Here is a 15,851-nt window from a genome sequence, read left to right on the forward strand (position 1 = left end):
GCAGGACAGGAGACCACTATAGACTATTGAGATGCAGGAGAGGAGACCACTATAGACTATTGAGATGCAGGAGAGGAGACCACTATAGACTATTGAAATGAAGGAGAGGAGACCAATATTGACTATTGAGATACAGTCCTGGAGTAGAGTAGTATGAAGAGGGGGAGGGGAAGGAAAGGAGATCCCACCTGCAGCAGTCCACCAGACTTACTATTAAACGGTTATAACAACAGTGCTGTCTTCAACTGCCACCGGGTTTATGTCAACCTCTTTAGTCTACAGAACCTGCAGAATTCTCTGTTGTGAAAAGTTTTGTTTGTCATGATGAGTATGATTATTTTGTTTCTGGTTATTTTTATAGACTGCCCGACAGGAAACCTTGCTCAAGTACACCACAGTGGGCAAAATATATGAGCCGTTTATCTTCCATTTTGATTTATTTCTTGTTGCCATAGAATCCCATTGACACTCTCAAATATCTTCCTGCCTGGCGTAGTGAAAAGACTCCATTCAGAAACTTCAGATGAATGTCATGACAACCAAGGCTGACTCATTACTGTCTCATTACTGTCTCACTATGAATGAGGATGTCTGGAGAGATAATATAGGACGGAAACCCTAATGAAGAGTATGCTTTAAAGACACAACAGAGAGACATATATGAAGGTTTAACTAATGCATCTAAAATGCCATACAAACAAAACATCTTTGCCTGTAGGCCTCCATACTAGGCTCTGCATGTATAACACAAGCTTCCTAAAATGAGTCCGACGTACCAGACATGGCAGACTTATACATGATGTTCCAAATGCCTCATATCAGTTCACTTCATTTATTCAAGGACTTCCCTATTAGAAAATCTCAGTTGTGGTACAAATTTCCAAAGATTTTCTTTGCAAAATCATCTGCAAGAGACAAACCTTTGCAGACAATGCATGGTAGTTGTATCTGTCTAAATCAGTCTTATTATGATGGCTTGTGGGTGGATCATTTACAGTGTGAGCTTCTCAACAGCTCTTGGGTTGGGGCCCCCACCTCACAACCTTTTCACAATCAGATTTTTGGAGGACCCTGTCACACCCTGACCATTAGAGAGCAGTTTATTCTCTGTTGGTTGGGGCGTGATAGTGACTAGGGGGGTCATCTCGGTGATTAATGGTTTATGTTGGCCTGGTTTGGTTCCCAATCAGAGACAGCTGTTTATCGTTGTCTCTGATTGGGGATCATATTTAGGCAGCCATTTCCTCATTGTGCTTTGTGGGATCTTGTCTACAGATAGTGGCCTGTGTGCACACCAGTAGCTTCACGTTTCGTTTGTGCTTTGTTGGTTTTGTTCGAGTTTCGATTGATTAAAAATATGTGGAACTCTACGCACACTGCGCCTTGATCCAATCATTATGACGCGCGTGACAGACTCCAAAAAGGGCTCGAAGGAGCGTTAGTTCTGTATGTGGTGGAACATCGCACCCACATCTATTCATCCCCTTAGCTTCGAGAGGACCGTGTTAAAGACAGCAAACTGCAGGATCAAATGGGTTCCAGCGACAGCAGAATTCACATTATTGACAGAATTTCTATTTATTTCTGATGACATTCACTTTGTGGTATAGGCAGCTCTTTGTCTCTCTACAAGGAAATATTCAGGATACCCAGTGAAAGAGAACTCTCCTTTATTTTGATGAATACATATGTGGGTAAACCTTTATCGTCGTAAGAAACACTCTATCAAATAAAAATGTTAAATTAATTAAATGATTATTTTTAACATTCTCTAGTCTGTGTTGCCTATCGAACAAAGAGATCTCAACAAAGGTACAGATTTATTAGAAGGTACTTTTTATTGTCAAATTAGCAGCCAGAATGTCAACAATAAGACGTCTCCTGTCAATCCCTTTGTCTTTGTTATTAGCATAAATCCCTAAGGGACAAGTCTTTACCATATAGCATTGATCTCCATGTCATTCTACCCTCTGGGGAATAACGGAGTATATCTTGATAATGATGGTCTCACTACACACACGTCTGCTTCCCAAATCCTCTGTATATCTAATCATTCCATTGTCTTTAGTAAAGGCTCTAGTTGTCCACCGACAAAACCATATATTTACTCAGTCAGAGTAAACTGTTAATGTACAATGGATTCATGTGGGTTTCATCACACTATAGCCATGATCAATTCTAGTAGAATACAATTCAACCCCACAGAATACAGATACCAACCGTCCTATGACTAATAATGACAACTAACATAGGTGTGTAATTAATGGTTAATAAAGTGTCCCTAGCCTATAAAGTGTCACTTGTCCCCTAACAGAGATATACTGTAAGACACACATGTAATGCTATACACACACACCATAGAGAATAAACAGCCTGCTATCGGATCATGTCTTGACAAAGGGAAGGATATGTGACAGAAATGTTGCATTTGTTATATGTTGGTTTTTAGAAGTATCCGGACTGTGCAAGACTTTGACCATTTCCCTCTATTCGTTCTGTTAAAGCTGGAGTCTTTAATTGGATCAATAACAAAGCATATTCCCCACCCGTTTCGCTAAAAAGCAACGGGAGGGTCTGGAGAAATGTAACCACTCTCAAATTCAAAGACAGAGCTATGGATTCAAGGACTGAACATCAAACGTATAATTTTAGCCATGTTTTGAGACTGTACAGTGTTTGTTTAAATGTACGAACCTCTTAAGGATCCGCCCCCTTTTTTCAATTTTTGCCTAAAATGACATACCCAAATCTAACTGCCTGTAGCTCAGGACCAGAAGCAAGGATATGCATATTCTTGATACCATTTGAAAGGAAACACTTTGATGTTTGTGGAATTGTGAAATGAATGTAGGAGAATATAACACATTAGATCTGGTCAAAGATAAAACAAAGAAAAAACAAAAAAAAATTGTATTTGTTTGTACCATCATCTTTGAAATGGAAGAGAAAGGCCATAATGTATTATTCCATCCCAGGCACCATTTCGATTTTGGCCACTAGATGGCAGCAGTTTATGCACAACGTTTTAGACTGATCCAATCAACCATTGTATTTCTGTTCAAAATGTTGTATCAAGACTGCCCAAATGTGCCTAACTGGTTTATTAATAAATGTTTAAGTTCATAACTGTGCACTCCCCTCAAACAATAGCATGGTATTATTTCACTGTAATAGCTACTGTAAATTGGACAGTGCAGTTTGATTAACAAGAATTTACGCTTTCTGACAATATCAGATATGTCTATGTCCTGGGAAATGTTCTTGTTACTTACTACCTCATGCTAATCACATTAGCCTACGTTAGCTCAACCGTCCCACGGGGGTACACCGTAAATGGATAAACAGAATGGATAAACTGAATGAATAAACCGACTAAAACAGGTTAAACAGACTAAAACAAGTGTATATTTGGGTTCTGATGGTTATGCAAGTTAAACTAAGCACATGAGTAATTTATAAGTTATATTCTTCAAGAATCAATAATGTAGCAACTAAGGCCTCATGCCTGTCAAAATCATAGTGTTGAACCTACTCTCTCCTTACAAATGACATCCTTGGAGAGGCTGTTAGAGTGGAAAACCACTGGAGTCATTTGAGTTGAATCCCGTCATCACCACAGCATGTGTCTCAGAGGATAGTATGTGTGTGTGTGTGTGTGTGTGTGCGCGTTAGCCTCATTAGGATGTCATGCTTCTGGATATACCCTCAGAACAAATGGAGGGGTAGGAGAGGAAGAGGAGGAGGAATTAAGGAAGAGGATGGGAGGGGTTACAGAGGGAGGACGAGAGAACGGATGAGGGTAGAAGAGGTTGAGATAGGAGGAGGGAAAGGAAGAAGAGGATGGATGAGGATAGAAGAGGAGGGAAAGGAAGAAGCGAACGGATGAGGGTAAAAGAGGTTGAGATAGGAGGAGGGAAAGGAAGAAGAGGATGGATGAGGGTAGAAGAGGTTGAGATAGGAGAGGAGGGAAAGGAAGAAGAGAACAGATGAGGGTAGAAGAGGAGGGAAAGGAAGAAGAGGATGGCAGAGGGGAGGAAGAAGTTAATTTTGATCCTCCTGAAATGAACAGTTCCTCTATTTAACAACACACCCTGTTAAGGCAAATGTGAAATGTGTGTTTTATCTACAATACAAACATATCAATAGGTCATTATTCACATATTGTAGATACGTCTCAGTATAGGACTAGTTCACCAGAGTGATGCCTATTTGATCAATAGCTGATAAATGAAATGCTAGATTCTTTAAATAGTGCAATTCCATTATGATAATCCAGATTAATGTTGTAGGTGAGAACCACTATTTAGTGAATAATAAATTAATCACGTTTTGGGACACTTCCATGTTTTCAAAACAATACATCTGCGAGCAATGTTTGTTCGAGACCTAAAGTGAGACCGATTCAAGACCGGAGTCAAGACCAAGACTGGGGGGCGAGTGCTAACCTGAGAAGCTGCCTGCCAGTGTTATCATGAAGCAGCACTGTTCAATGTCGGTCCAGGAGGGCCGAAACACTTCTGTTTTTCACCCTCTCCTTCTAATAAGGGACTAATTCAGACCTGGGACACCAGGTGAGTGCAATTAACTACCAGGTAGAAGAAAAACATTTGTACGTGTTTCAGCCCTCCAAGACCGACATTAAATAGCCCTGACATAGATATGTCAAAACAAAAGAGAACAATGTGGCCTGACAGGTTCCCACACACATGCATTAAGACATAGATTAAATGACAAGTAAACAGCTCATTTAACTGCATACTTTCCATTCTACTTGAATAACAATCATACCTGTCGTTATTCTATCGTCATGTTCAGTAACATTAAGCACGCTGCTGACCTGAAAAGGCGTCAGATGGAGTATGGCATTAAGATTGCCAGCAAGCAGTGTTTTCCTGTTCTAAAGTGAGATGCTGTAACTGTGTTGTGTGTTTCATTGCAGAAACATTGTCCTTGTTGTAGTTCTAATAATTTACATTTCAGACACTGTAGGCTTATGGTGACAATTGTTGTTGCTGAAATTTGCTACAGTCCTGACTGACAGACAGAGACCAATCCCAAGGCTGTGTAGAGTCAGTAGCCCCTCCTAGCAGAGCAGACAGGCATTCAGTTTGCCCCATGTCCATCCAAAGTAAGTTCTGGGTGAATTCACACAACCACAGTTCCACACAATGAAAGGCATCCCAGTTTCCCTTCACGTCCCTTGTTGAGGTTATAGACTTCTGCTATGTACAGAATAGCCATAACGGTGGACAGAAAATCACAAAAATGGTGTGTAGTAATAGAGCCATAAACCTGGTGTGGGCACCAAGGTGAAGCTTTGAAGAGTATACCACCTCAGTCACCAGCTTCATCAATAAATGCATCGATGACGTCCACATAGTGACTGCACGTACATTTCCCAACCAGAAGCCATGGATTACAGGCAGCATCCACACCGAGCTAAAGGCTAGAGCTGCTGCTTTCAAGGAGCAGGACACTAATCCAGACGCTTAGAAGAAATCCCGCTATACCCTCAGACGAACCATCAAACAGGCAAAGCGTCAATACAGGACTAAGACTGAATCGTACTACACCGGCTCTGACGCTCGTCGGATGTGGCAGGGCTCAAAAAATATTACGGACTACAAAGGGAAACACAGATGCAAGCTACCCAGTGACGCAAGCCTACCAGAAAAGCTAAATGTATTTTATGCTCGCTTCGAGGCAAGCAACACCGAACCATGCATGAGAGCACCAACTGTTCTAGATGACTGTGATCACGCTCTCCGTAGCCGATGTGAGTAAGAACTTTAAAAACTGGTCAACATTCACAAAGCCGCTGGCCAGATGGATTACCAGGACGTGTACGCAAAGCATGCGCAAACCAACTGGCAAGTGTCTTCACTGACATTTTCAATCTCTCCCTGACCAAGTCTGTAATAACTACATGTTTTAAGCAGACCACCAAAGCAGACCTCCTTGAGCCCAAGAAAGCGAAGGTAACCTGACTAAACAATTACCGCTCCATAGCACTCACATCAGTAGCCATGAAGTGCTTTGAATGGCTGGTCATGGGTCACATCAACACCATCATGCCGGAAACCTTAGACCCACTCCAATTCACATACCACCCCAACAGATGACGCAATCTCAATCGCACTCCACACTGCCCATTCCCACCAGGACAAAAGGAACAGTTATGTGAGAATGCTGTTCATTGATTACAGCTGTGTTCAACACCATGATGCCCACAGAGCTCATCGCTAAGCTAAGGACCCTGGGACTAAACATGTCCCTCTGCAACTGCATCCTGGACTTCCTGACGGGACGCCCCCAGGTGGTAAGGGTAGGCAACCACATTTCTGATACGCTGATCCTCAACAATGGGGCCCCTCAGGGGTGCATACTTAGTCCCTTCCTCAACACCCATGACTGCCTGACCAAGCACGACTCCAACGCCATCCTTAAGTTTGCTGACGATACAACAGTGGTAGGCCTGATCACCGACAATGATGAGACAGCCTATAGGGAGGAGATGAGACCTGGCAGTGTGGTGCCAGGACATCAACCTCTCCCTCAATGTGAGCAAGACAAAGGAGATGATCCTGGACTATAGGAAAAGAAGGGCCGGACAGGCCCCCATTAACATCGACGGGGTGGAGTGGGTCGAGAGTTTGAAGTTCCTTGGTCTCCACATCACCAACAAACAAATATGGTCCAAACATACCAAGACAGTTAAGAGGGCACGACAACACCTTTTCCCTCTCAGGAGACTGAAAAGATTTGGCATGGGTCCCCAGATCCTCAAAGAGTTCTACAACTGCCCCATCAATAACATCCTTCACTTCCTGGTATGGCAACTGCTCAGCATCTGACCGTAAGGCGCAACAGAGGGTAGTGTGTACGGCCCAGTATATCACTGGGGCCAAGCTTGTACTTGTACTAATGACCTCGACTTAACTATACTGTCGCGCATTGAATCGGTACCGGCACCCCTTGTATGGGGCGGCAGGGTAGGCTAGTGGTTAGAGGGTTGGACTAGTAACCGGAAGGTTGCAAGTTCAAATCCCTGAGCTGACAAGGTACAAATCTGTCATTCTGCCGCTGAACAGGCAATTAACCCACTGTTCCTAGGCCTTCATTGAAAATAAGAATTTGTTCTTAACTGACTTGCCTAGTTAAATAAAGGTTAAAAAAAATATAGCATTGTTATGACATTTTCTTGTGTTACTTTTAGATTTTATTACTTCAGTTTATTTAGTAAATATTTTCTTAACTATTTATTGAACTGCATTGTTGGTTAAGGGCTTGTAAGTAAGCATTTCACGGTAAGGTCTACACCTGTTGTAGTCGGCGCATGTGACAAATAAAATCTGAAGGCAGAACAGCATTGGTGTAGCAGGAGGACACAGAAAGAGAGAGAGAGACAGAGCGACAGAGCGACAGAGCGACAGAGCGACAGAGCGACAGAGAGACAGAGAGAGACAGAGAGACAGAGAGACAGAGAGAGACAGAGAGAGAGAGAGAGAGAGAGAGACAGAGACAGAGAGAGAGACAGAGAGAGAGACAGAGAGAGAGACAGAGAGAGAGACAGAGAGAGAGAGCGAGAGAGCGAGAGAGAGAGCGAGAGAGAGAGCGAGAGAGAGACAGAGAGCGAGAATGACAGGGTTGGGGTCAATTCTGAATTTAATTCAACCCATGAAATACCAAATTCTATTTCAATTGCCCACACCCCACAGAAAGCAGACTTTGAATTGAAGGAAGTAGATATTGAATTGAAGGAAGTAGACATTGAATTGAAGGAAGTAGACATTGAATTGAAGGAAGTAGACATTGAATTCAAATCAATTTAACTGAGACATGAAAGTTTCAACCTTTGACATGTATTTTACCAAAAGCATATGCAACTTATTACTACAAAGAAAACCCCATTTAAAATATGAACTTGATTATAACTCAGAGGTAATGTTAGGTTTAACCTACAGTATGTTATACATAGTATTAGTAACTGTACATTGCGCATAGGCCAAGTTATGTGTATAATAAATTATACATTTGAATTTAAATAAAATACCTTTCATTCAAATTCAATTCTTCTTTCTGTGGAGTGTGGCTAATTCAAATTCAAGAATCCCCAGAACCCTGGTGCATGACCCTGTTGTCCATCCCTGAGTGCCTGTATGAGGATGTTGTACCCTGGCCATGGTTGAGACCCATTGTTCCACCATTTTGGATCTAAGATGAGTTCAGTTGCTGAACAGCTAGCCACTCCTCATAGTGTCCTGGTGGGGTCTCGGGTGTCTGCAGGGTCATAGAGCCAGACTGCGGGCAGTGGAGGCGGCTCCCTGTGCCTGCAGTACCACCCCCTGGCACTTCTCCCTCTTCTGCAGCTTGTGGTTCTCAAACAGGCCCTCGTTACGCGGCACACCATGGTTCCCATCTGGAAACGTTAGTAACCCTGGACAACAGACAAGATGGAGGATGAGCTGCTGATTGGAACACAAAAAATAAGAACAGCAAGATTGGGTAGGTGTTGTGTTTCTTTTGCAACTGTTTCTCCTATTAGAGCCTTGTGGTTTGATGAACGTACCATATCCCTCCACACGACCACTCTTGAACTCTCCTTCAAACTTCATCCCATCAAAGCGACTGAAGACCCCAGCACCCTGGAACTTCCCCTGGGTAAACTGACCCTCATACCTAAGGATGAAGAAGAACAAAATATCAAATAAAGAAGATGTACACGCACGCACGCACACACACAGACACACACACCTGGATCCGTCTGGGAAGAGGAGCACCCCCGAGCCTTGGAACAGTCCATTCTCAAACTGTCCCGCATAGCAGGTTCCATCTGAGAACTTCAGCTGGCCCATTCCATGTCTCCGACCTGAGAAGGGGGGGGACACAGGAAACAACATTTAAGTTATTAAACGCAGAAACAGAAAATACAACAATCTGAGCTGTTACATTCATTTAGAAATGCAGCATTTCTTCCTTCCTTATAATCAAATAATTAAACCTACTGCATGGCCCAATGCTCTTGTAATAGGCTACTTGATGGTTTAATAATCTGTGCTTCTTGGCACGAGTCCTGAATACATGTAATGCTCCGGGTGTCGTGGGTGTGGAGTCAAATGCAGGAGACAGAGAGTTCAATGCTGCGCGTCTTTTAATCGCACCAATGCACCACAGGGTGCTCACAAAAACGTTACGTTCCCAAAACACAGGGAATCAAAATGTACAATGGGAAACAATCCCGACCGGACACTAACACGTGCCTATACCACAGAGCCGAAGGTTTACATAGAAATAATCCCGCACAACAACCAGGCGGGCCGGCTGTCTAATAAAGACAAACTAATTAAACATTCACAGGTGCTACCACTCAACATACAAGGAGGGGAAGGAAAAACAATCAGTGGCAGCTAATAGGCCGGTGACGACGACCGCCGAGCGCCACCTGCCCGGGAAAGGGAAACACCCTCGGTCGGACTCGTGACAATACACACCATTTTGAACTGTAATCTTCCTTCCCTCTATCAACTAGAGGTTTAGTATATTAGGATACCATCTGTCTACTGTCTCCTTAAAGTGATCTAATCCAGCAGGTTTAGTATATTAGGATACCATCTGTCTACTGTCTCCTTAAAGTGATCTAATCCAGCAGGTTTAGTATATTAGGATACCATCTGTCTACTGTCTCCTTAAAGTGATCTAATCCAGCAGGTTTAGTATATTAGGATACCATCTGTCTACTTTCTCCTTAAAGTGATCTAATCCAGCAGGTTTAGTATATTAGGATACCATCTGTCTACTGTCTCCTTAAAGTGATCTAATCCAGCAGGTTTAGTATATTAGGATACCATCTGTCTACTGTCTCCTTAAAGTGATCTAATCCAGCAGGTTTAGTATATTAGGATACCATCTGTCTACTTTCTCCTTAAAGTGATCTAATCCAGCAGGTTTAGTATATTAGGATACCATCTGTCTACTTTCTCCTTAAAGTGATCTAATCCAGCAGGTTTAGTATATTAGGATACCATCTGTCTACTGTCTCCTTAAAGTGATCTAATCCAGCAGGTTTAGTATATTAGGATACCATCTGTCTACTGTCTCCTTAAAGTGATCTAATCCAGCAGGTTTAGTATATTAGGATACCATCTGTCTACTGTCTCCTTAAAGTGATCTAATCCAGCAGGTTTAGTATATTAGGATACCATCGGTCTACTGGCTCCTTAAAGTGATCTAATCCAGCAGGTTTCTAACAGGGATTCCTAATTCAGAATCTGTCTGTGAATGTTGTGTGTCTGCTGCCTGTATGATCCAATACAATATGTATGTGGCTGTTCTCTCCAGATTTTTTACATTTTACTAGGCATATAACCCTAAGAATGTGTACTTAGCCAATCATCTACAGGTCGGATACAAGAAGGTTAGGATAGTTATTCTACATTTTACAGTAAACATTACGGTATATAAACTGCAATCCTGCTCTCTTGACCTTATTTGACCTTGGATTGGACTTATATGCTCATTAAAACCGTAGGAACTGTTCATAACACGGCTGTGTTGTTTGAGGGAGCTGACATTTTAAACAAAGAGTATGTTTTAACGATCTCTAGTTTTGAAATATTCTCGTGCATATTATAGTTCCTCCTGGCAGATGTGTTTGGCTGTTCCGCTGCTTCAACTTTGTCTCTTCAACAGGGGTTGAGTCTGAGCTTTCTAGTGTGTGTTTCCAAAAGCAGTCCAAGGTCTATTCCTGATGTGGCGGCAGGTAACCTAGTGGTTAGAGTGTTGGACTAGTAACCGAAAGGTTGCTAGATCGAATCCCCGAGCTGACAAGGTAAAAATCTGTCGTTCTGTCCCTGAACAAGGCATTTAACCCACTGTTCCTAGGCTGTCACTGAAAATAAGAATTTGTTCTTAACTGACTTGTTAAATAAAGGTAAAACGAAAAAGCTACGGGAGGTCAGCCTTGACGTCATGGGTTAAAGGTTAGTTAGGATTTGGCTTAATAGACTACGACTGTGTGTGTGTAGTCAGAATAATAAGATCAAACACTTTTAGAAATGGGGAGACACATGTTTGTCACATATGTTTCTATGTTTAAAAACCTAGTCTGGTGCCTTACAGAAAGAACAAAGGACAGGAGGAAGACAAAGGGTTGTTAAGTTCACAGTATTCCCCCAACCCCCATCCTCTCACTGGTATTCATCCTGCCCAGATTACCCCTAATTACTGACAGCACCAACTACTGACTAACACAATAAATACGCACAGTTAAGACACAGAAAAACAGACACGGGATACTGTTAGTTAAGACACAGAGAAACAGACACGGGATACGGTTAGTTAAGACACAGAGAAACAGACACGGGATACGGTTAGTTAAGACACAGAGAAACAGACACGGGATACTGTTAGTTAAGACACAGAGAAACAGACACGGGATACTGTTAGTTAAGACACAGAGAAACAGACACGGGATACTGTTAGTTAAGACACAGAGAAACAGACACAGGATACTGTTAGTTAAGACACAGAGAAACAGACACGGGATACTGTTAGTTAAGACACAGAGAAACAGACACGGGATACTGTTAGTTAAGACACAGAGAAACAGACACGGGATACTGTTAGTTAAGACACAGAGAAACAGACACGGGATACGGTTAGTTAAGACACAGAGAAACAGACACAGGATACTGTTAGTTAAGACACAGAGAAACAGACACGGGATACGGTTAGTTAAGACACAGAGAAACAGACACGGGATACTGTTAGTTAAGACACAGAGAAACAGACACGGGATACTGTTAGTTAAGACACAGAGAAACAGACACAGGATACGGTTAGTTAAGACACAGAGAAACAGACACAGGATATGGTTAGTTAAGACACAGAGAAACAGACACAGGATATGGTTAGTTAAGACACAGAGAAACAGACACAGGATACTGTTAGTTACGACACAGAGAAACAGACACAGGATACAGTTAGTTAAGACACAGAGAAACAGACACGGGATACGGTTAGTTAAGACACAGAGAAATAGACACAGGATACAGTTAATTAAGACACAGAGAAACAGACACGGGATACGGTTAGTTAAGACACAGAGAAACAGACACAGGATACTGTTAGTTAAGACACAGAGAAACAGACACGGGATACTGTTAGTTAAGACACAGAGAAACAGACACAGGATACTGTTAGTTAAGACACAGAGAAACAGACACAGGATACGGTTAGTTAAGACACAGAGAAACAGACACGGGATACAGTTAGTTAAGACACAGAGAAACAGACACGGGATACAGTTAGTTAAGACACAGAGAAACAGACACAGGATACTGTTAGTTAAGACACAGAGAAACAGACACAGGATACTGTTAAGACACAGAGAAACAGACACAGGATACTGTTAAGACACAGAGAAACAGGCACAGGATACTGTTAGTTAAGACACAGAGAAACAGAGCCACGAGAGACGGTTAGCTAAAATATTATGGAGTCAGAGACGCCGGGGGACTGCCTAGATAGGCTAGCTGCTGGTAATGAGGCTGTAAGGATGTTATATCCGACAGCTCTGTGGATGAATTATCTGGCTGATGCTACCCCCTGAAGATATTACGCTCAGATTATTCAGCCTATGAATTGAGTACCCTCTGGACTTCAGTGTGAAGGCTTCGTAGTAATATTAGAGCACAACGCGGATTAGAGAATCAGCAGACTCTCATATATACATGAAGGCCTGCATAACAGTATAGAGCATGATGCACTGACGCTTTGGTGCCATATTGATCAGCCACTGTATGTGCCTACTGTACAGTATAATGATGTCAAATGAAGTGAACTTGATAGAGAAGGTTAATAGAGGAGATGTCTTGCCTTCTTTCCACTCCCCGTGGTACTCCTCCCCCGTGGTGTAGGTGAACGACCCTCTCGTCAGAGTCATGGCTCCTCCGCTCTGCACACACGCACACACACACACACACTGTCTTAACGTAACCCTGACATTAGTGTGACCTCAGAGGTACAGTATGTTAAAGTCAAGGGGAGAGAGGGCTGGGGAGAGGAGGGGAGGGAGGGACAGTGAGATTAAGGGATGGGGAGAGATTGAAGGATGGGCAAAGGAGGCTGGGGAAAGACAAATGGAGAGATGTGAGACAAATGGATAGGCTGAGGTCGAGGATGGGCAGAAGACAAGGATGGGGAGAGAGAGAGAAGGGACGAGGTAGGCGTGGGGGCAGAGGACAGGTGCTGAGTCCAGAGGCACAGCAGGAAAGACAAAAGATCAATAGCTCTTCAGAGACTGTACTATCAAGTGAAGTGTGCACACTTGAGGTGGGCTACCTATGGACCGTGCATCACAAAAATCTAAAGCAGGGGCCTCTACTGGACTCTGAATGGTTTTTACACACACACAAAGGAAAAGGGGAATATGTGTAAGAAAAATGATTGGCAAAGCTTCCCTTCATTTTCAATAATTTCTTATCAACTAGCAGCAGGAATATAACCTAATCAGTCAGAGAACTTGATAAGGTAGGCTATTCGCTGCCACATTGGCATGTGAGACAAACGCTGCCAATGATGTAATTCAAGTATGAACCCGTTGACACTGGATGAGTAATAAATGATTCAAAGACTCGTCTATATGTAAATCAGGCTACAGTGACACCGCTCTCCCAATGCAGCTATATTCTCACCTGTAAAACACCTAGTTGAGCAATCCTAGGTGATCACACGTCTGCCTTCATACATGTTGTCAACATTCTTATTATTATTTCGCCGGTGTATCGTCTATCATGTCTGTATATTACAGTAGCTACTGTAGCTACTGTAGCTACAGTAATTGAGCCAATTTGGACAAATCCTGAACTGCATTCTATTGACAGTGTACATTGCCCACAATCAAATAACCAAACGGCTTACCTGTGCGCTACCTTCTCTGTCTCTGGAGCATTGGAATCCACCTTTACGACATTAGCGAGTTGATTTCACGATTAGAGAGCAGAAGCACATATCGACTAGTGGACATTATAAGCCTGCCGCTATAAGCTTCAGTGTTCCTGACGCGGACCGTATGGCATCACTGCGCGCTCACATAGCCGTGCTGTTTCATTGCAGGGTTTAGGCTGCCGCTCATTTAAACCCTGTTCTGATTGGTTTGATGTGTTACAGCAGTGGTTCCCAGACTGTGGGGCACGCCCCCTGGGGTGGGGGGCAGAGGGGGGGGCAGAGGGGTCGGCCGGGGGGCGCGAGTGGTCGGTGGGGGGGGGGCGCGGGTTCCATATACACACCGTGCCTTCTGAAAGTATTCAGACCCCTTGACTTTTTCCACATTTTATTACCTTACAGCCTTGTTCTAAAATGGATGAAATAAAAACAAATCCTCAGCAATCTACACACAATACCATACCCATAATGACAAAGCGAAAACAGTTTTTAGATTTTTTTTTGTAAATGTTAAAAAATAAATAAAAATAAATACCTTATTTCCATAAGTATTCAGACCCTTGGCTATGAGACTCGAAATTGAGCTCAGGTGCAACCTGTTTCCCCTGATTTCCTTCAGATGTTTCTACAACTTGATTGGAATCCACCTGTGGTAAATTAAATGGATTCCTTTCCCTGATTTGGAAAGGAACCCACCTGTCTATTTAAGGTCGCACGGTTGACAGTTCATGCCAGAGCAAAAACCAAGCCATGAGGTCAAAGGAATTGTCCATAGAGGCAGGATTGTGTCGAGGCACAGATCTGGGGAAGGGTACAAAACATTTCTTCAGCATTAAAGTTCCCCAATAACACAGTGGCCTCCATCATTCTTAAATGGAAGAAGTTTGGAACCACCAAGAATCTTCCGAGAGCTGGCCGCCCGGCAAAACTGAGCAATCGGTGGAGATGGGCCTTGGTAAGGGAGGTGACCAAGAACACAAGGGTCACTCTGACAGAGCTCCAGAGTTCCTCTGAGGAGATTGGAGAACCTTCCAGAAGGACAACCATCTTTGCAGCATGCCACCAATCAGGCCTTTATGGTAGAGCGGCCAGATGGAAGCCACTTTTCAGTCAAAGGCAGATGACCGCTTGAAGTTTGACAAAAGGCACCTAAAGACTCTCAGGCCATGAGAAACAAGATACTCTGATCTGATGAAACCAAGATTAAACTCTTTGGCCTGAATGCCAAACGTCACGTCTGGAGGAGACCTGGCACTATCCCCTACAGTGAAGCATGGTGGTGGCAGCATCATGCCTTGGTGATGTTTTTCAGTGGCAGAGACTGGGAGACTAGTCAGGATTGAGGCAAAGATTAACAGAGCAATGTACAGAGAGATCCTTGACACTTCAGTGTGGGGCGAACAGGACAATGACCCTAAGGCCCTAATGACCCTAAGCACACAGCCAACACAAGGCATGAGTGGCTTCGGGACAAGTCTTCGGGAATGTCCTTGAGTGGCCCAGCCAGAGCCCGGACTTGAACATCTCTGAAGAGACCTGAAAATGGCTGTGCAGCAACACTCCCCAACCAACCTGAGAGAAGAATGGGAGAAAATCCCCAAATGAAGATGTGCCAAGCTTGTAGTATCATACCCAAGAAGACTCAAGGCTATAATCGCTGCCTAAGATAATACAACAAAGTACTGAGTAATACTTACAGTATGTAAATGTGATATTTACTTTCGTCATTTTTAAAAAAATTGCAAAAATGTCAAAAGTCAAAAATCTGTTTCTGCTTTGTCATTATGGAGTATTAAAAAATGTAATCTGTTCAGAAGAATGCTGAAACCTAACAAATGTGGGAAAAGTCAAAGGGTCAGAATACTTTCTATTTCAGCCACGCAAGTTGCTGACAGGTGTATAAAATC

General features: G+C 43.0%; 1 protein-coding gene across 1 annotated transcript; it reads right to left on the minus strand.

The window, feature by feature from the left end:
* Nucleotides 1-1,819: 1,819 nt before the first annotated feature.
* On the minus strand, nucleotides 1,820-14,092 carry morn4 (MORN repeat containing 4). Its single transcript, XM_021576434.3, has 5 exons — nucleotides 13,921-14,092; nucleotides 12,877-12,955; nucleotides 8,755-8,869; nucleotides 8,570-8,679; nucleotides 1,820-8,437 (listed from the first exon to the last, which is right to left on the minus strand). Exons 2-5 carry the CDS (start codon nucleotides 12,941-12,943, stop codon nucleotides 8,289-8,291), a joined length of 441 nt encoding a protein of 146 aa, XP_021432109.1. The 5' UTR covers nucleotides 12,944-12,955; nucleotides 13,921-14,092; the 3' UTR covers nucleotides 1,820-8,288.
* Nucleotides 14,093-15,851: the final 1,759 nt, after the last annotated feature.

Source organism: Oncorhynchus mykiss, chromosome 20, assembly GCF_057628025.1.
Source record: "Oncorhynchus mykiss isolate SJ-2025 chromosome 20, ASM5762802v1, whole genome shotgun sequence".
Taxonomy (NCBI): Eukaryota; Metazoa; Chordata; class Actinopteri; order Salmoniformes; family Salmonidae; genus Oncorhynchus; species Oncorhynchus mykiss.